The 26,155-nt window shown below is 41.5% G+C and overlaps 1 protein-coding gene across 1 annotated transcript in view; it reads right to left on the bottom strand.

Moving 5' to 3' along the window:
• The window catches only part of CPAMD8 (C3 and PZP like alpha-2-macroglobulin domain containing 8), a 115,166-nt gene extending 89,746 nt beyond the window's left edge, over nt 1–25,420 (bottom strand). Inside the window, exons 1-4 of the mRNA XM_056562863.1 lie at nt 24,831–25,420; nt 9,480–9,631; nt 2,991–3,013; nt 5–116 (exon numbers count right to left, since the gene is read on the bottom strand). Of these exons, the coding sequence (XP_056418838.1) occupies nt 5–116; nt 2,991–3,013; nt 9,480–9,631; nt 24,831–24,889 (346 nt within the window). The 5' untranslated portion in view covers nt 24,890–25,420. The remainder of the gene's footprint in view (nt 1–4; nt 117–2,990; nt 3,014–9,479; nt 9,632–24,830) is intronic.
• Nucleotides 25,421–26,155: the final 735 nt, after the last annotated feature.

The following is a 26,155-nucleotide window of genomic DNA, read 5'->3' as shown; positions in this document are numbered from 1 at the left end:
AAACCTTTGCTATCCACTGTTACAGTGGTAGAATTGTGGAAAATAAATCCACCATCATTTAAATGACGATTGCCCCAAACTTTAAGATGAGCTTGTCCTCTCAGTCCTGGTGGAACCTGTAATAGGGAGAGAATAATAACTGAAGAAAGCAAAGAAATTTGACTTTTAAAAGTACAGAACAAAACTAGATGAATAGCATAATTTCAACAATTTGCTAATTTATAGCCTTCCAGACAGAAGTCTGCGGTCAGATCACAAAAAACATTTTTCATGATGAACATATATATTTGCAGCTAGCATTCCATAATCTGAATGGCTTTTAGATTTGCAGGTCACTTATCTGCAGATCTACACTGATCCTAAATTACAGTAATTGGAAATAAATCTAATATATTAAGGTTTAGGAAGCACATACAAGTAAAGTTTCACGGTGAAAATGTTGCAATACAGATGGGGAGGAGAACCGTGTTTCAGTTTTATGATACAAAAAGACAATCATTAAAGAATTTTAAGTATTTAAACAGTGCAAATAAGGCTGAACAAAAATAGCATTTTCACTGGTCTTATGAATCATGGTTCTTATGATGTACGTTTTAATAATGTAACTGACTGACAAATTTTGTCTTAAATTTTGCAAAACAACCCAATTGTCGCCACATGAATTCATAATATATTGGCATCCTTTTGAACAGCTAAGGTACATATTACTACAATACAATGAATGCAATATTCTATAAAAGATAACATAGGGTGGTAAATGGGTTAATACAAGCTCAATATGTAATCCTAGGAAATGTAAAAATCTTCAGATGGGATGTTGACAAGTATCTATGACTAATATGTGTTTAAGTAGTCCTCTTGCTTACACAGGTTACCTCTAGTGTTGCTCGCGAATATTCGCAATTCGAATATTATTCGCGAATATCGCATATTCGCGAATTCGCGAATTTCGCGAATATAGCGCTATATATTCGTAATTACGAATATTCGTTTTTTTTTTTTTTTTTTTTTTTCACAGTACACATCACAGTGATCACCCCTCTCTGCTTCCAGCTTGTGTGGTGTAAAGACTTGTGTGGTGTAAAAAAGGCTGTAATACTACTGTGTGAGACTGGCGTGCGAAAATTCGCATATGCGAAAATTAACATATGCTAAGTTTCGCATATGCGAATTTCCACATATACTAATTTTCGCATGCGCGTATTTTCGCATACGCGAAAATAAAACGAGAATATAACGAATATGCGAATATTCGCGAATATATGACGAATATTCGTCCATATATTCGCGAATATTCGCGAATTCGAATATGGCCTATGCCGCTCAACACTAGTTACCTCATGGCTTATCCTGCCAAATGTTCAAACTAATGTGGCCTTTCCCTCAGCTCCCCACCTCTTTACAAGGGAGGTACCACACAATGGAGGAGGCAAAAAAATAGTAAATCCTAAATATTTGTGCATTAAAATTTTTTTTTTTTATTGAAATGATTATCTTTCTTTAGTTTAGCACTGAGGAATAAGTATGTGAATTATAAATTATATACAATTTATTTTAACATTATTTTACTATATATTTTGATGCTTTCCCTAATTAATTTTTTTTGGGTGAAAGTAAAATTCCATTCATATAGTGGGACATGTATCTGTGGTAGCTTGGGGGAGTAGGGTATATGGGGTGTAGCTGTGCAGTGACTAAAGGGTGTCTGGTTAACCTTTTCTATTCGTGACGCCAGAGTGTGGGCTCCTTTGCAATGCTTGTCCTACCGCCACCCTTCCCAAGAGCAATAGGGAGGTATAGAATAATTGAATGTCCACAACCGGAGAGTTTGCTGAAAACAGTCGGAACTTTACTTAAGATTTTATGCAAGCTTCATAACCGGAACAGTCTCTATACATGCAGTATCTATACATGCAAAGTCTCTTTGACAGAGATTGACAGTGGTTGGGACCTTAAGCGTTTTAGAGTCCGTAGACTGATATGCGCTGTTCCACCAGATTTAGGGGAACTAGTTTCGGTCCAGTATTCACACTAGCTTTAGCGGGGATTTAGTTTAGGACTCACGGTTTAGGTTAGGCTGAGGCCGGTAGGTTTTCTGGCCTAGCTTGTCTTTGAAAGTTGCGCAGATCCGTCCTGCTAGTCCGGCATCCACGAGAGCAGCAACCCAAGAGAGCGATAATTGGCTACAGCTCCGTTATATGGGCAGGGGCTGGACTAAAGCTGATTGGTCCAATACTTCTGTCAATCATCTTTACACAGAGTTATGGGTAAACATGTGACCCAAGGACTTCCCAAGGTCCTCCAACATACCATAGAGGAATTAACATAGTCACAAGACTCGAAGGTCCTGCGACGCTAACAAGGTAAGCATACTAATATACGTCATACTAAATATACACATTATTAAATATGTACACATTAACATTATAAGAATAGAGAAAGAAGAGGCGACTAGGGGCTGTCCCACCTGGGTGACCCTACCTGAGCGTAGTAACTCTGACTTTGGGGACCACCATACAAGGTACGGTATGCAATACGGTACTGGGACACTACATATTATTTGTGTATGGTAGAAGCAGTTTACCCCTTTTGCAGAATTCTAAATTATGTGCAGAAGCGCAAAATTTATCAATCAAGCGCAGTGCGTTTGATATCATCGATTTTATCTTTGAAAAATTAAATCGATGATTTAGAGCATCTTGCTACGTGCAGTCCAAGATGGCTTATATTTGCGTTAAAAACATGGTCATTGCGCAAGATTTCTGCGGGTAAATGAAATGTATGCAGTTAATAAATTTATGCGTACTAAATATGTCACTCCAAGGTACACCGAAACATTCACATCTGGAGGAAATGCTCCACCAGAATGTACGAAAAAAAAAAAAAACGCCAAAAATGCAAAACCGGGGTAAAATCTTTGATACATGTCCCCCATAGAGTTGTGATTTTTCTTCTATATTCTTTTGAAATTATCTGAAAGCAACACTCACCTTGATTTTCACTGTGCCTTTATCTGAGAATATAAAAAAAACAAAAAACATTATGTGTTAGATTTACTACTTAACATTGCTTTGCAAAGAAAATACAGGTATAACAGATTTAGGGGCATCAAAACTAATGATAATGATCCTCCTGAGTTTGTAATAAGTAAACTTCTGCAGGAACCATAAAAGGGAAATATATATATTGTGAACTGGTATAGAACTTTAAATGGGCACTGTAAGATACAAAAACCTTTTATATTTTGTACGTCTTGGCAAAACAGTAGTTTTCGTAATATACTTTAACCCCTTAAGGACACAGGGTTTTTCCGTTTTTGCACTTTCGGTTTTTCCTCCTTACCTTTAAAATATCAAAACTCTTTCAATTTTGCAACCAAAAAATCCACATGGCGGCTTATTATTTGCGCCACCAATTCTACTTTGTAATGACATCAGTCATTTTACCCAAAAATCTACGGTGAAACGGAAAAAAAAATAATTGTGCGACAAAATAAAAAAATAAAAAACACGCCATTTTGTAATTTTAGGGGCTTCCGTTTCTACGCAGTAAATTTTATCGGTAAAAATTACACCTTATCTTTATTCTGTAGGTCCATACAATTAAAATGATACCCTACTTATATAGGTTTGATTTTGTCTTACTTCTGAAAAAAATCATAACTACATGCAGGAAAATGTATACCCCTATAACTTTTTTTTTCCACGTATGGGGCGGTTATGAGGTCTCATTTTTTACACCGTGATCTGAAGTTTTTAGCAGTACCATTTTTGTACTGATCGGACTTATTGATAGCTTTTTATTCATTTTTTCATGATATAAATGATGACCGCCACGCTCCCTTCCCATAGACTTGTATTGACGGGGGTGCTGTGACGTCACGAGGGGCGGAGCCATGACGTAACGATGCTCCGGCCCCTGTATTGCCCGTCATTACATGCAGAGCGATCTCACTCTGCGCAGTAATGATAGCGGGGTGCTGCAGCAGCGATCCCCGCGGTCCCCAGCAGCGGGACCCCGGCGATCTGACATCTTATCCCCTATCCTTTGGTTAATGACGGGAGCGGACTCATGACGTACTGTTACGTCATGGGTCTTTAAGTGGTTAAAAAAATTTCACATTTTATTAAAGAAAACTGCCTTTGAAAATCCCACCACAAGGGCTCCCCATACCTCCTGGGACACTGAGAAGTCCCACAGGAGTATGAGCATGTCCAAGGGTCATGGACACAAGATGGCTGATTGACAAAGCTGCAGGAGGAACAGATTGCAGCAATACTGCTGTAACCCAAAGTTTTAACAAACATGTGCCAGCAGCTATTGTAAAACTACAACTCCAAGCATGCCTGGACAGTCAAAGGATGCCTGGATATGCTGGGACTTGTAGTTTTTCCAAAGTTGTAGGCACACAGCTGAAGGCAACACTGCTGCAAAAAAGACTTATCCAAACACTGTACCTCCAACTATTCCAAAACTACAAGTCCCAGCATTACAGGACTGGCAAAGGATGATACACAAGAATGACATATGAACATATAGAAAATATATGCATAAAAAAACACTACTTTTAGCACTAAACCCTTAAACTAATTTTGGAAAATGTAATTTATACACTCACCATATTGTCTTTGGTGGTAAAGTACAGGCAATATCCAATAATCATTGTGTGTGTGTATATACACAGCATGAAACCAGAGAGGAAAGAGCAGGGCTGCCAGGCTCAATCTCAGGGAAGTGTGAGTCAGTATAGTGAGGGAGGGGGAGTCATCTCAGTGCAGACAAGAGAAGGACACGCCCCCTCTCTTTGGATAGATGAAAAAGACATTGAGCAGCTGTAATATGCTATTTAGTGAAATATTTGTGATGGAAACATAAAAATGACATGTACATGATGAGGATTAGGTAACAACAGTTTAGTTTTTTTGTGGGATCTGACAGGTGCGCCTTAATGTAGTCACTTAATATACTATTTCTCTTAAAGGGGTACTCCGCCCCTAGACATCTTATGCCCTGCTGGGGAGCCCCGGGATCCCCACTACGCCACCCCGCTATCATTACAGCACACAGCGAGTTCGCTCTGTGCGTATTGATGGGCAAAACAGGGGACGGAGCAGCGTCAATATATGGCTCCGCCCCTTGTGACATCACAGCCCGTCCCCTTAATGCAAGTCTATGGGAGGGGGCGTGACGACCGGGGGCGGAGCCGTGAAAAGGGCGGGCCGTGACGGCACAAGGGGCGGAGCCGTGACGTAACGATGCTCCGGCCCCTGTATTGCCCGTCATTACGTGCAGAGCGAACTCGCTCTGTGCTGTAATGATAGCGCCGTGCCGCAGCGGGGATCCCGGGGCTCCCCAGCAGCGGGACTGCCGCGATCTGACATCTTATCCCCTATCCTTTGGATAGGGCATAAGATGTCTAGGGGCGGAGTACCCCTTTAAGGCTCCTTAACACAAGGTGGTTATAGGTCAAACAACTGCCCCATGTAAAAAGCCCAGAGATCAGTCAATGATCGAGCAAATGCTTGTTTATCAGCTGACTGCATCTTTTATGCAAGCCTAAAAATGTATTGTTTGTTGGCAACACATTTCCCCATGTAAATAGGGTGTGCTGCCAAAAAATAATGAAAATGAAGAACCCCATGAATAATTAAGCAATCATTTGTGCAGCTGTTCACTCAAGATTATTGCCTAGAGTAAATTGTCCTTCCGACCTTTCTATAGAAGTCGACAGGCACTTGTTTTGGACAACTGTTTGCTCTTCTAAAAGGACCCTTAGACTTTTTTCACATTGTAGGAAATTCAAAGGCTTCGCCTAGATACAGAAACATGTTCTTTTTTTCTATTCTGTTTCTACTTTCTAATTTTTTTTATACATCATTATGAGAGCTGCCATCTTGCTTGTGCCGTTTTTAACAGCATTTAGAGATACGCTTCATAGCAGGCCACATGGACCATAGGCAACAATATGAATCGGAAAAAAGTCTGTGCATGTTCAGTGACCCTTTTTAAAAGTTCTTATACAAGGGGGAGGCTGATCTATGAGCAACATCTAATGTGTGTACATCTGCTATCAATATACTTGTGTGACCTTTTCCTTTAATCCTCTCTGTAGTGATAAGAAAGCACTGCTAGGATATGATATGTACAAAACAGGAAGTCTCAGTTTAGTTTTTAGCCTGGTGGCCAGAATTGAAACTACCGGTACAAAATTTCCAGATTATGTAAATATATACTTTATTCAGTTATGGTTCAGTTTTGTATTTAGTGTCAAATCAGTAAAAAAGAGAAATATTGGAGGTGTTCTCTGTGCATGCTTATCCTGTGCTAAAGATGGGGTAACTGCACATGTAGTTTTCCTGAGCATGCGATAGTCAGAGAACGTATCAATCATATCATAAAAAATTTATACTGCTCAGTAAACACTTTCTTTTACAATTGGAATAAATGAAAGACTGAGCAGCTGTATGGCATACTGTTGCTAAAGTCCAGGCCAAATGTCTAAAGTATGGGTCAGGATTATATTTTTATAATAATATAGGAGATCAGGTAACGCTTGAGGAGGTGCTTTTCCTCTTTTGTGGATGGGTTTGGAGATGTAGCAGGGTTCCTCTTTTGTGTTCCATTTTCTGCCCTGTCTCTTTCTGTTTGCTGAGTGCGCCCACTGTACATGTGCGTTCAGTGATCTTTGTGTGTGCTATTTAACTTCCTGTTATTGAATACCTTACCTTTACTCACATAGCGGTCACGGGTCCTGGATCCGGTTATATGGTGGACATGGGGCTGTTTGTGGGGTGGTTAGTGTGTTGGGGTGGGGGGAGGTGCTGTGAGTGGGTGTTCATCTTTGTTATGTGTAATCTTGAAAAAGCTGAGGTTCAGGTGGCTACACACTATACTTGATGGTGTGCCTTATACTGAAGTACTGAGTTGCACTATACCCGTAGTGCATAAAAACAGTATTAGGATTCAGACCTCAAGGTATAGGGTGAACTGGGAATGTAAGACTGGAGATGTAGCTGGTTGTACAAAATGAATTATGCTTTACTTAGATAAAATGACTGTGTATTATCTGAGCAGGGCTCTTGCTACACATATAGTACATACACTATATAGTAAAATGTGGTCAAATCAAATATGGTAAAATATAGTTGCATAAAATTATGATATGATACATACACAGATAACGCCACCTAGTTTTGTGCCAATTTAAATGTCCAGTGTAATGCGCATATATAGGTTTTCAAAGTCTATTTAAATCCGTAAGTTGGGATACACATCGGGAATCAAGTTGTGAGCGTTGCAGGTATGGCACGGGTATTTGCCCGGCCTAATAGAAGGATATTACCTGCGAGTCAGATGAATACTGAGATGGGAAGATGATATCGCAGGGACTTGCCATCTTCATGGAAGGTTGCGGTGAGATGCAGACTCCCTTAGCTGTCGGATGGCATGGACGTGCGTCTGGCTCAGTAGGTGAGAAGATTCTGGCAGTAAGGGTGATGTGCCCTCCTTAGCAGTGGTGTCCTTGTGTAGAGATTTGTTTTTTGGGAGCGTATCACACCACAGTGGTCCCCAAACAGGGGGACTGCAGCACTTGCCAAAGTAAAACCAATGTGGTTGGTTATTGCGCTTGCAGACAATGACATAGATGGTGGTATACTGGCAAACAGGTGGCAATAGAGATATAGGTGAGGCCAAGCGTGTTTCGGGGGGGGGGGGGGGGGGGTTGGAGTCCCCCTTTATAGATGGCTTAATCACCATATTTGATTTTACCACATTTTACTTAGATGCATTGCATTGGCAGTATGACCATGTGTACTGACATTTAAAAATATTGAATTATTACTTCACTCCAATACACCCTTCCACATGGGCTGCAAAGTAGGAAAGTCATTTTTGGCATTAAATGGGCACTGTTCGATCCGAAAACTTTTTCTAGGTTGTTCCTGATGAAAATTTAAGACATTTTGTAATATGGTTGTTGAATTTTTTTTTTTATATTTAATAAAGAAAACAGCCCCTGAAAAATCCCACCACTACGGGTCCCCATACCTACAGGAACACTAACTAGTCCTGCAGCAGAATCAGGCATGTCCATGTGTCATGGACAAGGCTCCATAAGCAGACACACCAATCACCTCCCACCCCAACAAGGGAGGGACACGTCCCCTTCCCCAGAGAGGATTTCCAAGACTTTGAAGTAATGAAAAGAGGTATTTATATAATAAATATAGGCATAAAAAGGACATGCACGTGGTCACAATTAGGTACTAAGTAACATATGAATTTTTTTGTGGGATCTGACAGGAACGCTTTACAGGAAAACATTTGCAGGCACCAATTTGTGTTACTTTGTAAATGCTGTATAGTTATTTGTTGTAAAAGATAAATGCTTTTCACTACTCTGTACAGAGGCAGACATCATGCTGATTTTGGAAATTCCAAGTCATTATTTGTAGAAATCTTGTTGTCTATGGCAGCAGATTATAACCCATGCTGTTCAAGGAATTCCCTTGAATTGGGAAAGTCAAAACATGTTGTTTAAAATGCCTTTAAGATAATCTTATTTCCACTTAGCCAAGGACAGATTACTGCCTGCATTATTCCTGTGATTAAGTTTGTATTTGGTGAACAATTATATTGGTTTTCAAAGTGAATTTTCAATAAGAACTTTATGTCCATGTACTATTACAAAGAATTTGGCATCTCTGGATATATGGTAATTGAAAAAAATTGTATGAGATTAGAAAAACAGGTTTCATCTAGAACCAGTGGCACTTGAAGCTGTATTGCAAGACACATCCCATGGAAAAGAAGGTTACCTATTTTGCAGCCATGCCTTTTAATCTCATATAATCTCCTACAAGTAAGACTAATTTATGATTGGCATCTAATTGTTTAAAGGGATACTCCGGTGGAAATTTTTTTTTTCCAATATCAACTGGCTCCAGAAGGTAACACATATTTGTAAATTACTTGTATTACAAAATCTTAATCCTTCCAGTATTTATGAGCTGCTGTATACTACAGAGGAAGTTTAGTTGTTCTTTTCTGTCTGACCACAGGTGCTGATACCTCTGTCAGTGTCAGGAACTGTCCAGAGTAGGTGCAAATCCCCATAGCAAACCTCTCCTACTCTGGACAGTTCCTGACATGGACAGAGGTGTCAGCAGAGAGAACTGTGGTCAGACAGAAAATAACTATTTACCTTCCTCTGGAACATATAGCAGCTGATAAGTACTGAAAGGATTAAGATTTTTAAATAGAAGTCACAAGTTGATTAGAATTTTTTCTGGCACCAGTTGATTTGAATTTTTTTTTCCCACTGGAGTACCCCTTTAAAGATAGGATGGATAAAGAAAGGATGATTCACTGACAGCTAAAAACCAGTAATCATACAGTAAACACATTTTCCATACACAAAAAAATGAAAATATCTTAAAATTGTATAATTTTATATTAGGCAAAAAACATTTACATACCTAATACTGATCCATAACCTGATGCTACATTCTCACCCTTCACCACCAGCTTCACCTGGACCTTGGTTTCTGTTCGTGTGTTGAAGATGGTAACACTCACCGCTTCTTCAACTCCTGAGCGGAAAACTGATGGAGCAGTTATCAGGTATCCCCTAATATTGAGACATTAAGACAACTTAATCTGAGAAGGGGAATGTGGTAATTTCTACAACATACTTAAGAGTATGGACAGTGGAACAACAAATAAATAAATGGGTCAGAAAGATAAATAAATGGATCTTAAATTATTGGGAAAAGCAGTAAATCCACAAACAAAAATGTCCTTTGTTTTTTTACCATTATTAACAATAAACATTCCATAACTCTCAAGGTACCTGGAGGCATGCTATGTCAATTATCTTTGTGGGTTTTGTCCCCTCCAACTGATAAAAGAACATCACCAAACAAAAGCCACATAAAAGAACAGGAAAAATTCCGATTACTGTAATTACCTACGGAGAAGGTTCACTTCAAAGCATAGTAATGGGTTAGTATCGAGCTTTGGGCTGTCTAGAAAGCAAAGGAGGGGGAAAGAGCAGAGATAATCTCCAGTCTGTAGGCATATTGTTCAAGGTATAAGGATGATCTAGAAACTTTTGTAATATAACACATATATGTAGAGAGCCATTGGCTCTTATGCAGTAATAAGCCCCAATATAAAAAAAAATGTAGTAACTAACTTTAACCCCTAAAGGACATAGCCCATTTTGGCCTTAAAGGAAAATGGTCAGCCTGTTCATCCACACTAAACCCAATACACTGGGTTATAGTGTGGGTGAATAGGAGTCCAATGAGTGGTCACTGACTAAACTACATACCTTAGGCCTGGAGATATGTCCCACCGAAGATCTGCTGCTATATTTTGTAAATTGAGCGTTGGAGGCGGGCCCCACAGGCTCAATTTACATATTTATTGTCTGTGACTCCACGTCCTAGTAACATGCAGTTGCTGGTCACATAAGCGCATGCACCGACTGAGCGCCCACGAGACCAGCAACTCCACGTCAATAGGACGTGGAGTCACAGACATCTATGTAAATTGAGTCATCAGTAGAGATGAGCGAACTTACAGTAAATTCGATTCGTCATGAACTTCTCGGCTCGGCAGTTGATGGCTTTTCCTGCATAAATTAGTTCAGCTTTCAGGTGCTCCCGTGGGCTGGAAAAGGTGGATACAGTCCTAGGAGACTCTTTCCTAGGAATGTATCCACCTTTTCCAGCCCATCGGAGCACCTGAAGGCTGAACTAATTTACGCAGTAAAAGTCATCAACTGCCGAGCCGAGAAGTTCGTGACGAATCGAATTTACTGTAAGTTCGCTCATCTTTAGTCATCAGGGCCCGCCTTCAGCAGGCAATTCACAGAATATAGCAGCAGATCTTCGGGGGGACATATCTTCAGACCTAAGGTATGTATTTTAGCCAGTGACCGCTCATCAGACTCCTGTTCACCCACACTATAACCCAATGTATTGGGTTTAGTGTGGGTGAACAGGATGACCTTTTTTTTTGTAAAATGGGAAAGGGGATTTTATTTAAATTTTTTTTTTTTTGGGGGGGGGGGGGGGGGGTTTAAGAGGCTTATTCACTTATTTAAAAAAAATTTATTTAGCTTTTTATGTACCCATAGATGATCATTAGATTGCTATCACTGATCAGTAATAATGGAGATCTACTTTTCTGGTCTGCTAAAAGGCAGACCAGAGTAGAAGATCGCTAGCGCGATTGCTGATGTTTGCCATTACCTGTGGGAAGCTCCTGTGCTCGCTCCATGTACAGGATGTAAATGTACTTCCAGGTGCATTAAATACCAGCGCACCAGGATGTACACTTACATCCATAGTCTTAAAGGGTTTAAAGGCAACCACAATGTATCTGAAGAATGCCTTGTTTCTATAGTGCATCCTTGTGCCATTTGTCCTCCAAGTAAGTGACACACACCTAGCAGTTCACATGATTGATGTAATAGATAGCATGATTCATCAGATTCTTCCATTGCTTCCTGCTTCTGATACTCAGGTTGGAGGCATTTTGTGTGGTAGACAGGGTCAGCATTGGCACTAACCAATCTGTGGCTGCACAGGCCCATACCTAACAAGCTGCATTGCACTGTTTGTAATGGTGCTTAGTTATTATCAGCAAACATTGACTTTTTTTTTTTCTTCATGTGGCTATTCTGTGGGATCAGACGAGTTAGGCTACCTTATTCCCCCCCCCCCCCCCGCAAATAGGCATCTATTAGCATTATTTGGACATACTTGATCCTGTCACCATCTGTCATTGCTTGGACCATCACAATTTAGTTTTTGTCAAAGTGAATCAGAACCTTATGCTCGCCCATTTTCTGGCTTTAACACATCAAATTCAAGAACTGACTGTTTATCTGCAGCTTTACCTGTCAGTGGTTTTAATGTTATAGCTGATTGGTGTACATTGACTGCAAGTCTTTGTCCAAGCTTATCACTATAAAAAGTCACCCTTCAATATGATCTATGGTGCATAATGCAATTACTTTATCATAGTTATTTCCAAGAGCCCATGTTTTTGTATGTTAAAACCCCTTAAAGGGGTTATCCACCATAAGGTGATTTTAGTACATACCTGGCAGACAGTAATAGACATGCTTAGGAAGGATCTGCGCTTGTCTTGGGGATAAATGGCTATGTTGTAAGATTACCATAAACACTGTGGCTAGCTTTTTGAGAACTGGTATTTCCTTTTTGAGTTTTCTTTTTTGCATACAATTCCAATAATTCCATTTTCCTCCCTCCCACACATCAGCCACCCCACCCATTGAAACATAAATGAGCGGCATCCATTCAAAAGACCTGTGGTTTTCAAACAGGGTGCCTACAGCTGTTGCATTAGTTGCAGATTGATCTCCCTCCCACTAAGCGATCGCTCCACCCACTGAAGCAGACAGGCTCACTGTCATCAGCGGACTAGTGAGTCAGGTCTCGGCCGCATTGCAACCTGGGAAAAATCTGAGGCAACAGTCATTTTGTATGCTGTTAAAAATAAATATTGGAGTGAAAATGACAGAAGAATTGTGAGAAAACGGTCACAAACAGGTACAGACACTATATTATGAACTACACTAACTTACAGCCCCTGTAGCATAGTTAAATAAAAAAAATCCTGGAATACCCCTTTAAAGGGGTACTCCGGCGCTAAGACATCTTAGGGGATAGGATCGCGGGGGTCCCGCCGCTAGGGACCCCCGTGATCTTCCACGCCGCACCCCGTTAGAATCAGTCCCCGGAACGTGTTCGCTCTGGGTCTGATTACTTGCGATCACGGGGACGGAGCATAGTGACGTCACGGCTCCGCCCCCGTGTGACATCATGCTCTGCCCCCTCAATGCAAGCCAATGGGAGGGGGCGTGACAGTTATCATGCCCCCTCTCATAGGCTTGCATTGAGGGGCGGAGCGTGATGTCACACGGGGGTGGAAGCGTGACGTCACATGCCGTCGGCCCTGTGGTCGCCGGTAATCAGACCCGGAGCGAACACGCTCCGGGGACTGATTTTAACTGGGGTGCCGCGTGCAAGATCACGGGGTTCCCAGTGGCGGGACTCCAGCGATCAGGCATCTTATCCCCTATCCTTTGGATAGGGGATAAGATGTCTAAGCACCGGAGTACCCCTTTAAGGACACAGCCTTCTAAAAATCATACCTCTTTCATATTTACATCCACAGACCCACGTGAGGGCTTCTTTTTTGCCTGACCAATTGTACTTTGTAATGACATTCCTCATATTACCATAAAATGTACAACAAACTCAAAAAAAAAATTTCTGTGAGAAATTGAAAAGGAAACTGAAATTTTACGAATTTTGAAGAGTTTTGTTCTCACTCTGTACACTTTACGGCAAAAATGACATGTTTTCTTTATTCTGTCAATACAATTAAAATGATAACCATGATTACATACTTTTCTATTATTGTACTGCTTTAAAAAAAAAAAAAAATTATAAATAAAACTTTCAAACTTCTTTCACAAAATAAATATATCTTTAAAATTGCCCTATTTTGACCCCCTCTAACTTTCTCATTTTTCTGTATAAGGGGCTGCATGAGGGCTAGTTTTTTTTGCGCCATGATCTGTAGTTTTTTTTTGTACCATTTGTGTGTATATGTGACTATTTGATCACATTTTATTATTTTTATAATGTGATGTGAACAAAACATAGCAATTTTTTTTTTTAAACCTTAAAGCCGTTCACAGTACGGGATCATTTACATTATATTTTGTTCAGACATATACGCATGCGGGGATACCAACATATGTTTATCAATTTATTTCACTTAATGCTTTTTGGGTGTTAAAATGGGAAAAAGGGTCGATTTACATTTTTATTGGTGATGGGGCTTTTTTCACTTCTTATGTTCCCACAGGGGACTATTTATAGTAATGAATAGATTGCAGTTACTGAACAGTGCTATTCATAGGCATAACACCGATTAGTATTATCAGCGATCGATATCAGCTCGATATCAGACCAGAGGAAAAGACTCTGGGAGGAAAGCAGAAGCAGGTGAGGGGACCGCCGTCTGCCTTCTTGGATGATTGGATCCCCACGGGCGAGCTGATCATTCAACAAAAGTGACGCAGATGCCGTTATCTGTATTGATCACTGCTTTTGAGTGGTTAGTGGCAGACATCAGCATGATGGCTGATGTCCACTATTATCGGCGGGTCCCTGGCTGCTAAAAACAGCCAGGACCCATGGGGCATGATTCTCCCGTCATGTACCGGACATAAACGTACATCCTGGTGCGCTAAGTCTCAGCAGATCAGGACGTACATTTACGTCCAATGTCCTTAAAGGGTTAAGGGGTATGTTTGTGTTCCACAGTATGGATGCTTAGTATTCTAACAATATGATAGCTCTGCTGTTCCCTGATGCAGAGTCTTGCAAAGAAAAACAACCAGAAGTTTCAGTCACAATTGTCCTATCTATGGTGCCAAGGGTATGTTAAATTATGGTCTTGATTCACAGTAGCCGTATAGCCTTATAATTAAGCCATGACAACTCTGTTGGCTCTGTTTTCTAATAAATACGAACCGATATACATCACTTTAAAAAGTGTACCTGTTTTTTAAAAAACATTTTTGAAATGTCACAGAAACATGTCAAAAGTTTTGATTGGTGGTGTCTCAGACTCCACAATTATTAGAATGACTGTAGAAAAACATGTGGTAGTGCACTTTACTCCCTGGCTTGAAGCATTCTCTGTCCAGCTTCACTAGATAAATTCTACTATAAATCTATGGGCTGTCTAGTAAATGCTGTGAGCAAGACAGTGAAGCCCGCGTTCACAAACTTCTGTCTTGTTCTAATAGTTGTAGAAGTCTCAATACTGTGACCCTGACTGATCAATTTTTATTTTATTTTAAAGACAAAGCACCATATACAGTATTGTTCACAGGCAGTTTCTGATATTGTAGTATAGCACCTTTCACTTCTATAGAGAAGAGCTAAAAAATGAGCCATCATCTTAAAGGGGTACTCCGGTGCTTACACATCTTATCCCCTATCCAAAGGATAGGGGATAAGATGCCTGATCGCGGGAGTCAAACAGCTGGGGACACTCGCAATCATGCACGTGGCACCCCGTTTGTAATCAGTCCCCGGAGCGTGTTCATTCCGGGTCTGATTACGCTCGACCGCAGGGCCGGCGGCGTGTGACATCACGCCTCCACCCCTGGGTGACGTCACGCATTCGCCCCTCAATGCAAGCCTACGGGAGGGGGCGTGATAGCTATCATGCCCCCTCCCGTAGGCTTGCATTGAGGGGCGGAGCGTGACGTCACACGCCACCGGCCCTGTGGTCGACCATAATCATATCCCCAAAGCGTGTTCGCTCCGGGGCCTGATTACAAATGGGGTGCCGCGTGCATGATCTTGTTTGATTGCTGGGGTCCCATCGCTGGACCCCCGCGATCTCAGTGCCACACCCGGTGCATTGCCGTGGAATGAGATTTGCCATAGAATGAGATGGTCCGCCTCCATCACATCCTATTGGCTCTCTCTTGTCACGTGACATATTTAAACGTCACGCATCGATGCGCACAGCAGTGTCAGTTTGGCTATCACAGGGAGAGGATCTCCTCACCCTGTGATTGCTGAAGGTGTACGGAGCTCTCGTGGCCCGACAGAAGTTCACACATGTACGCAGCTCATGCGGCTGCCTCATATACATTTACTGTTAATCCACAGCGCTATCGGGAGCCCGATGGCGCTGTCATCAGGATCCCCACGCCCGCAGCTCTACACCCCGTCCCCCGCATCTCTACTCCCCGTCCCCCGCATCTCTACTCCCCGTCCCCCGCAACTCTACTCCCCGTCCCCCGCATCTCTACACCCCGTCCCCCGCATCTCTACTCCCCGTCTCCTGCATCTCTACTCCCCGTCCTACGCATCTCTACTCCCCGTCCCCGGCATCTCTACTCCCCGTCCCCGGCATCTCTACTCCCCGTCCCCCGCAGCTCTACTCCCTGTCCCCTGTGAACGCTCAGGGAGCGATCCGCAGCGCTATGGGGATTCCTACGCCCGATGGCGCTGTCATCAGTGTGCGTCCCCGCGAGCGCCCCATGCCCGCAGCTGTACTCCCCGTCCCCCGCATCTCTACTCCCCGTCCTCCGCCCCCCGCAGCTGTACTCCCCGTCCCGTTAACGCTCAGGGAGCGGGGAACAGAAAGTAGAGCATCGGGCGCAGGTAAAGTAGTACTGCGCATGCGCAGCACTACGCGAATAACTTAACCTGCGCCCGATGCTCTACTTTCTGTTCCCCGCTCCCTGAGCGTTAACGGGACGGGGAGTACAGCTGCGGGGGGCGGGGAGTGGAGCTGCGGGTGTGGGGTGCTCGCGGGGACGCACACTGATGACAGCGCCATCGGACGTAGAATCCCCATAGCGCTGTGGATCAACAGTAAATATATATGAGGCAGCCGTATGAGCTGCGTACATGTGTGAACTTCTGTCGGGCCACAGAGGCCATGAGAGCTCCGTACAGCTTCAGCTATCACAGGGTGAGGAGATCCTCTCCCTGTGATAGCCAAACTGACACTGCTGTGGCGCATCGATGCGTGACGTTTAAATATGTCACGTGACAAGAGAGAGCCAATAGGATGTGATGGAGGCGGACCATCTCATTCTATGGCAAATCTCATTCCACGGCAATGCACCGGCATTCTATTCAATATGTTTAGAACGCTGGATTTCCGTGGCCATAGACATGACGTCACGCCCCGTCCCCTCCTTTCAAGTCTATGGATAGGGGATAAGATGCCTGATCGCGGGAGTCCCGAAGCTGGGGACGCCCGCGATCAGGCATCTTATCCCCTATCCATAGACATGAAAGGAGGGGACGGGGAGTGATGTCACGTATATGGCCGCGGAAATCCAGCGTTCTAAACATATTGAATAGAATGCCGGGTGTGGCACTGAGATCGCGGGGGTCCAGCGATGGGACCCCAGCAATCAAACAAGATACTTGCGGGAAATTGAAAAGAAAACCACAATTTTGCTACTTTTGGGAGGTTTTGTTTTCATGTTATGCACTTTACAGTAAAAGTGTTTATTATTTTAATCATATTGACCCACGGAATAAAAAAAAAAAAAAAACATCTTTACATGCTTTTCTATTATTGTACTAAAATAAAAAAACACCACCACCTTTTTAAACAAAATGAGTATGCTATAAAATTGCCCTATTATGACCACCTTTAAGTTTCTAAATTTTTCATATACAGGGATGAATAAGGGCTCTGTTTTTTGTGCTGCTACATGTAGTTTTTATGAGTACCCTTTCTGCGTATATGTGACTTTTTAATTCTTCTTTTTCTGGGCTGTGAGGTGACCGAATAGCAGCAATTTTGGACTTTTGTATTGTTTTATGCTGTTTATCATAGGGGATAGTTAACATAATATTTTAATAGGTTGTCAAAGAAGGAAGAGCCTTCTCGTCCTGAGATGGTAAGCGGTTTATGATGGGGGATGGGAGCTATCCACTGCTGAGGTAGATGGAGGGCTTACCTCTCCTTCACTGCTGGCTCCTGCACTCTGAATGATAGAGCCAGGCTTTATCAATCGAGCACAGAGCACACAGATCAGTGTGGTTTTTGAAAGTGTAAAAATAAAAAGTAAATAAAAAAAAGTTTAAAAACACACACATTAACCCCTTACTTATTAAAAGTGTAAAGGGGTTTTCAAGAAAAAAAAACTTTTTTTTATATATCAACTGGCTCCAGAAAGTTAAACAGATTTTTGAATTACTTCTATCAAAAAAATCTTAATCCTTTCAGTAATTATGAGCTTCTGAAGTTAAGGTTGTTCTTTTCTGTCTAAGTGCTCTCTGATGACACGTGTCTCGGGAACTGCCCAGTTTAGAAGCAAATCCCCATAGCAAACCTCTTCTAAACTGGGCGGTTCCTGAGACACGCGTCATCAGAGAGCACTTAGACAGAAAAGAACAACCTTAACTTCAAAAAAGAACAACCTTAACTTCAGAAGCTCATAAATACTGAAAGGATTAAGATTTTTTAATAGACGTAATTTACAAATCTGTTTAACTTTCTGAAGCCAGTCGATATATAAAAAAAAGTTTTTTCCTGAATAACCCCTTTAAATCACCCCCATTTTCCCAAATTGCATATAAAAAATATGTAACCATAATAAAAATAAACATATGTGGTATTGCCGCGTATGTAAATGTCTGAAATATAAAAATATATTGTTAACTAAACTGCACGGTTAATGGCGTAGACACTAAAAAAAATTCATAAGTCCAAAATAGCGTATTTTTGGTCACTTTTTAGATCATGAAAAAATTAATAAAAAGCAATCAAAAAGTTCAATCAATACAAAATGAGATCACGGCGCAAAAAATGAGCCCTCATACCACCCTGTACACGTAAAAATAAAAAAGTTATAGGGGTCAGAAGATTTTAAAACGTATTCATTTTCGTGCATGTAGTTATGATTTTTTTTCCAGAAGTAAGATAAAATCAAACCTGTAGATTTTTGGTAAAATGACTGATGTCATTACAAAGTAGAATTGGTGGCGCAAAAAATAATCCATCAGATGGATGCATTTAGGCGCAATTGAAAGGGTTATGATTTTTAAAAGTAAGGAGGAAAAAACTAAAGTGCAAAAACGGAAAAACCCTGCGTCCTTAAGGGGTTAATATATTGGACATTTGTGCACACGGTGATACTAAATATGTTGATTTTATTTTTTTACATATATTTTTTTTTTTGCAAAACTGGAAAAGAGGGAAAAAAATTTTTTATTGGGGGAGAGGCATATTCACTTTTATTAAAACTTTTCTTTTTATTTTTTTAGTGCTATGCATAGCACTGATCAGTGTTATCGGCAGTATACTTCTCTGTTTGGCCAGAAAGCAGACCAGAGAAGATCATTGCTGCAGATGGCCAGGAGCTGGTAAGCGAAGCTCCAGCGGCCATCTTAATAATTCAGACACTCTCAATTGCACCACGGGTGGTTTGATGAATCCCTTAAGCCCCGTAGATACTTCAGATGTGGTGATCGGCAGTTAATCAGCAAGATTGCTAATGTCCACCATTATCTGTGACTCCCTGTCTGAGATAATAGGCGGAGCTCACATGCAATGTAGCAAGCCCTGCTCCTGCTCTCACTTCATAGCCGTGCTGTAAATGTGTGCGCTGAGCCCAAAGTTGCTTGCTGCTCCACCATAATTTCATGGCGCATGTCCTTATAGGATTATAGAGAATTTGAGGGTGGTAGAGTTTAGCCCAATATTCAAGATGGTACTTGAATTGTCTATCCTTTGTTAATTATTAATTTTTTCTTCAGAAACTCCAAAACCTAAAACTTATGTGCAGAAGACCTTAGTGAACAGGTATTATTTAAAGAATACTTATTTTTAAAACTTTAGAAAAATTAGATGCAACATCACGCAGCTAAGACCGTTTTTGCATTTGTACACTAAATGCTGCATTCAGCTAGCACTGTTGCACCTTTTTATTAGTTGTCAGTGGGGATGGGATATATTAGACAGAAAGGCAGCAGTCAGTTCTTGAAGCTAAAATTAGCATGTGCAAAAATTCACAAGATTTAAAGTGTGATAGCTATATCATTTAGCCAGAAAATATTCAAAACTTCAGGACTTGTGTGGTGTTCCACATATATGCAGTAGTTGTGAAATGTGGTCAAAGGAAGTAGCATGAGTGAACTGGTGAGAGGGTCATTTATTCCAAGGATGATGTGCATGGGAAATGAAGGCTATCCTGTTTAGTCTGATTCCACAAAAGAGGTACTTCAGATAATAAACCCATTTTCTGCAAATATCTGATAGGCTACTTTTGAGGGAAAGCTCTTAAATACTGGTTATGATAGAAAAATGTCAGAACAGACTGCTAATTCTGACCCTCTCTACAGTAATAGGCGCATTCAATAGGCAACAGAGTATGAAGTAATTAAAGGGGTACTTCGATGGAAAACAAATGTTTTCATATCAATTGGTGCGAGAAAGTTAGAGAGATTTGTAAATTACTTCTATTTAAAAATATTTCGCCTTTCAGTATTTATCAGCTGCTGTATACTATAGAGAAAGTTGTGAAGTTCTTTCCAGTCTAACCACAGTACTCTCTGTTGACACCTCTGTCCATGTCAGGGGATCCATACCCTGTCGAATTTCTTAGGGCACCTATGTCTCACATGTAGAGCCTGGTACAACGGGACACATTTTTTCACCAAAGCTAACCAACGAGACAATGGGGGGGGGGGGGGGGGGATGTATCCTTCCATGTCATTACCACCACTTTACAGGCACAAAATAGCTGGAAATTAATCACTAAGCATCTATGTGAACGAGAAACCAAATCATTAATAATTCCCAGCAGGCACACCAAAGGGATGAATATAAAAGTGAAGCCTAGATTATCTGCCAGAAACACCATCACCTCCCACCAGAAGAGAGCAATGACAGGACACTGCCACACCGCATGCAAAAAGGTGCCAAGCTCTGAAGAGCATCTAAAACACCGATCTGACAAACAAACTCCAATACGCTTAAGCTTAGCAGGGGTATAATCTAACCTCAATACATATCTAGATTGGATCAGCATGTCTCTACTGCTAACCACAGTGTAATAGACAAAAACTTATTCATAAGAGTGATGGTCACATGACACAATGTCCATGCACAAAATAGTTGGTCTTTAGACACTACTATGAGAACTGCACTGAAAACATAATTTAGGGGATTGGTGACCACCTCTTTAATAATAATGAGGAACTGGACCTATATAAGAACCCCTCTTGTCGGAGATCGCCATGATTCGCCGGTCAATTCAGGTGATCCGATCGCCCGGAAAATAGGAGTGGATCAAAGCTGACAGCACTGACCACCATGAAGGGCAAAGCTGGGGGGGGGGGGGCTTTGGGAGAATTAGAGTTGAGATCCCCCCCAGTACGGCGGGGGGACTGGCTGCTGCAACCCAGTGGAATCAGTAGTTAGGTCTCCAAACTGTTCTCCTCCATTTGTTACATAACTACATCTCCCAGCATGCTGTTGGGGCTCGCTGAGAGTTGTAGTTTTGCAACAACCGGAGGCACACTGATTGGGAAACACTCTGTTTGAGTAACACTGTACGCTTCCAAACTCAGTGTTTCCAAACCTGTGTGCTTCCAGCTGTTGCAAAACTACAACTCCCAGCATGCACTGACAGACCATGCATGCTGGGAGTTGTAGTTTTGCAACAGCTGGAGGTACAATGGTGTGGAAAAACTGCGGTAGTCTGTTACCTAACTCAGTGTTTCCCAACCAGTGTGCCTCCAGCTGTTGCATAACTACAACCCCCAGCTACACGGTCTGTCATTGTATGCTGGAAGTTGTAGTTTGGCAACAGCTGTAGGTTTGTGCCTTTAGTTTTTTTGCTGTTCTGGCACCAATGGGGCTTCCTAAATGCGATATGACCCCCAAAAACCATTTCAGCAAAATTTGCTCTCCAAAATTCCATTGTCGCTCATTCCCTTCTGAGCCCTGTAGTGCACTCGCAGAGCACTTTACATCCACATATGAGGTATTTCCTTACTCGAGAGAAATGGGGTTACAAATTTTGGGTGACATTTTCACCTATTACCCCTTGTGACAATAAATAAAAAAAATTTGGGGTAACACCACCATGTTAGTAAAATTTTTCTTCCTTCATTTTCACGTTCCACATTTACGAAAGTATGTCAATCATCTGTGGGGTGTTAAGGCTCACTATTACCCCTTGTTACGTTCCTTGAGGGATGTAGTTTCCAAAATAGTATGCCATGTGTTTTTTTTTTTTTTTTTGTTTTTTTTTACTGTTTTGGCACCACAGGGGCTTCCTCAATGCGACATGCCCACCAAAAACCATCTCAGCAAAATTCGATCTCCAAAATCCCATTGTCGCTCCTTCCCTTCTGAACCCTGTAGTGCACTCGCAGAGCCCTTTACATCTCCATATGATGTATTTCCGTACTCGAGAGAAATTAGCTTACAAATTTTGGTGGGCTTTTCTCCTTTAACCCCATTATAAAAATGAAAAATGAAAAAAAAAAAAGATAATAAAAATGGGTCTACAAGAACATGTTAGTGTAAAATATGAAAATGTTGAATTTTCTCCTCCAGTTTGCTGCTAGTCCTTTGAAAAACCTAAAGGGTTAAACTTTCTGTAACGAAAAAATTATCTCGGAATAAATTTCATAAGTAAAAGCATCCCAGTTATTCATGCTTAAAGTGACAGAGGTCAGATTTGCAAAAAATGGCCTGGTCCTTAACCCCTTAAGGACGCAGGACATAAATGTACGTCCTGGTGCGGTGGTACTTAACGCACCAGGACGTACATTTACGTCCTGTGCATAACCGTGGGCATCGGAGCGATGCCCGTGTCATGCGCGGCTGATCCCGGCTGTTGATCGCAGCCAGGGACCCGCCGGCAATGGCCGACGCCCGCGATCTCGCGGGCGTCCGCCATTAACCCCTCAGGTGCCAGGATCAATACAGATCCTGGCATCTGCTGCAGTACGCAATTTCAATGAACGATCGGATTGCCCGCAGCGCTGCTGTGGGAATCCGATCATTCAGAACGCCGCACGGAGGTCCCCTCACCTTCCTCCTTCCGGCTCCCGGCGTCTCCTGCTCTGGTCTGAGATCGAGCAGACCAGAGCAGAAGATGACCTGTAACACTGATCTGTTCTATGTCCTATACATAGAACAGATCAGTATTAGCAATCATGGTATTGCTATGAATAGTCTCCTATGGGGACTATTTAAGTGTAAAAAAAAATGTAAGAAAATGTAAAAGTAAAAAAGAAGAAGTGAAAAATCCCCTCCCCCAATAAAAAAGTAAAACGTCAGTTTTTCCTATTTTACCCCCAAAAAGCGTAAAAAATTAATTTAATAGACATATTTGGTATCGCCGCATGCGTAAATGTCCGAACTATTAAAATAAAATGTTAATGATCCCATACGGTGAACGGCGTGAACGTAAAAAAAAAAAGTCCAAAATTGCTACTTTAATACATTTTATAAAAAAAGAATTATAAAAAATGTATTAAAAGTTTTTTATATGCAAATGTGGTATAAAAAAAAAAAGTACAGATCATGGCGCAAAAAATGAGCCCTCATACCGCCGCTTATACGGAAAAATAAAAAAGTTAGAGGTCATCAAAATAAAGGGATTATAAACGTACTAATTTGGTTAAAAAGTTTGTGATTTTTTTTAAGCGCAACAATAATAGAAAAGTATGTAATAATGGGTATCATTTTAATCGTATTGACCCTCAGAATAAAGAACACGTCATTTGTACCGTAAATTGTACGGCGTGAAAACGAAACCTTCCAAAATTAGCAAAATGGCATTTTTCTTTTTAATTTCCCCACAAAAATAGTGTTTTTTGGTTGCACCATACATTTTATGATATAATGAGTTATGTCATTACAAAGGACAACTGGTCGCGCAAAAAACAAGCCCTCATACTAGTCTGTGGATGAAAATATAAAAGAGTTATGATTTTTAGAAGGCGAGGAGGAAAACATGAAAACTTTAAAATTTTATTGTCTGAGTCCTTAAGGCCAAAATGGGCTGAGTCCTTAAGGGGTTAAAGGGGTACTCTGGCCCTAATACATCTTATGCCCTATCCAAAGGATAGGGGATAAGATGCCTAGCGGGGGACCCCCCGCAATCTGTCATTCAGCACCCACCTTTGCGAGCTCTCCGCAGCAGGTTCCGAGTGTGCAGCATGACGACCTCGACCGTCACGCTCCCTCCCATAGACTTGCATTTAGTGGGCGGGGTCGTAACGTCACACAGGGTCGAGCCGTGACATCACGATACCCCGTGGTCCTCACGCTACACAACTGGAGCCTCCAGCGCTGCGGAGAGTTCGCAAAGGTGGATGCTGAATGACAGATTGAAGGGGGTCCCCAGTGGCTGGACTCCCGTGATCAGACATCTTATTCCCTATCCTTTGGATATGGGATAAGATATATTAGTGCTGAAGTACCCCTTTAAGGTCAAAATGGGCTTGGTCCCATTAAATTATTGCTACGTTTTAAAGTTTATAAATATTTTACAAATGGCAGCAAATGTAGTAGATGGCGTAAGTAAATGAATGGGAAGCTCATTGCACTGCTATGATTTTATCACGTGGGTGCATCACTGGCTGCCTATTGTGCCTCTCCTTATGCATAGTGCACATTGTAAGGTCTTAGAAGTTAACTTCATGCCTGTTAAACTGCTGTGACATATCAACTAAGCTGTATATCCCTACCCCATAAGTCATTACATGTTTCTGTATATTGCACAGGTGTGTGAAATTTCAACAAAAAGCTGTAATATACATACTAATTGTAATGGTTATTATATGCATGAAATTTTGTAGGTGATTTTCTCTGTATGGCATATATATGTATGTGAAGATAGTCCTGGAGTATAGAAGTGCTAGGTTACGCAACAAATTGCCAGTTGGCTACATGTAGTAGCAAATTGTGCCCACAAATATCTCTAATATTAATTTGACAGAATTTGCTTTAGTTATACAGTTCATCAAAGTAATAGGCTTAAATAAACAATGTTATTAGGCATGTTATTTTGTGATACTTATCAAACCTCTTCATGTAGGTTACTGAATGCTAGTGCAGTGTATAACTATTGTCCACTCTCTTCAAAAGATTTGTGAGCTGTTACTAAAAAGGTAAAACAACATTAACCTTATGAACTTATAAGAGCCTATGGAAGATACAGATATCAGAAGCATTGATATGAACAGACATGCATCAGGAGTACTTACGGATTGTTCTGCGCTATAGTCAGGCTGCAAAGAGTTCCCAAAATCCACAATAGAACCATATTCAGCAACAAGCACAGTTCAATTCACACACAGGACTCTACCCAGTGCCCCTACAGGGGTAACTGTCTTCCTTTGGAATCACACAGGACAGGAGGGGTGAGTGTGCCCTGGGGGTGGAAGGAGCAGTGTGTGCTCTGCTCTCACTCTCCCCCCTTCCTCAGTTTGAGAAGGGTTTAACCCTTGTTCCGACTTGCCCTCATGCAATGCTTGCAACTGTAAATATTCCTGTCTTCCTCTTCCCAAAGCAATCTTGAAATTACACCGCTTTCATTTGCATTGATTCTTTGTGGGTTTTTTGTGCAATAGTGCAATATCTTCAGTTGTTTTCAACTGCATAATCTTGCTTTTTGTAATCAGTGTATATATATATATATACACACACACACGTTTCCTCTTCTATGCAGAATAGGTTACCTGTCTAGAACCACTTTGCCTCTGTCTCCTCCTCCATTCCCTCATTGTTTGAATCATATATAAAGCTGGAGTAGGCATAATGAAGAAGAATGCAACCAGCCTTTCTATAAATATGAGCTCCCTACTCTAGCCAGTCTGAAGGGAGTGTGAGTTTCACCAGCCAAGCCTCAAACTGAGGAGGGCTGGGCATCCAAGGAGAAAAAGAAGGAGGGGGCATGGCCCTATAAATCACTAGTAACAGACCTTTTAAAACAAGATATATGGCATGTTCCCCTTTCCCTCCTCCCTCACTGCTAATTAAATGAATGACCTTAAGCTGGAAGAGGTAAAATAAGGAGGGGGAGATATTAAATCAGCCCCTAAGGGAATTCCCTTTTATCCCTGTGGTATTTTCTGCCAGATCCTACTACTACTTGTTTCTGGGAGTGCATGTTTACTATAGGGTACTGTTAGTACACAAGCAACTGTAAGTACGCAAAGTAAGATCTTACACTAGGCTAAAATCACACATGCAGATTTTTGAGCCAAACACAAGAGTACATATAAGAAGAGAGAAGACAGATCTGTCATTATACGCTGCTAAAAAAATAAAGGGAGCACTTAAACAACACAATGTATGGCTGGGTTCACACTACATTTCTCCCATACAGGAGCGCATACAGCAGGGGAGAGCTAAAACCTTGCGCTCTCGTATGCCTTCATATGCGCTCCCGTATGTCATTCATTTCAATGAGCCGGCTGGAGTGAAACGTTCGGTCCGGTGGGCTCATTTTTGCGCCGTATGCGCTTTTACAACCGGACCTCAAACCGTGGTTGATCACAGTTTTAGGTCCGGTTGTAAAAGCGCATAC

The sequence above is a fragment of the Hyla sarda genome, chromosome 1, assembly GCF_029499605.1.
Source record: "Hyla sarda isolate aHylSar1 chromosome 1, aHylSar1.hap1, whole genome shotgun sequence".
NCBI lineage: Eukaryota > Metazoa > Chordata > Amphibia > Anura > Hylidae > Hyla > Hyla sarda.
The sequence above is the reverse complement of the archived record's forward strand: the minus strand, read 5'-3'. Positions and strand labels throughout refer to the sequence as shown.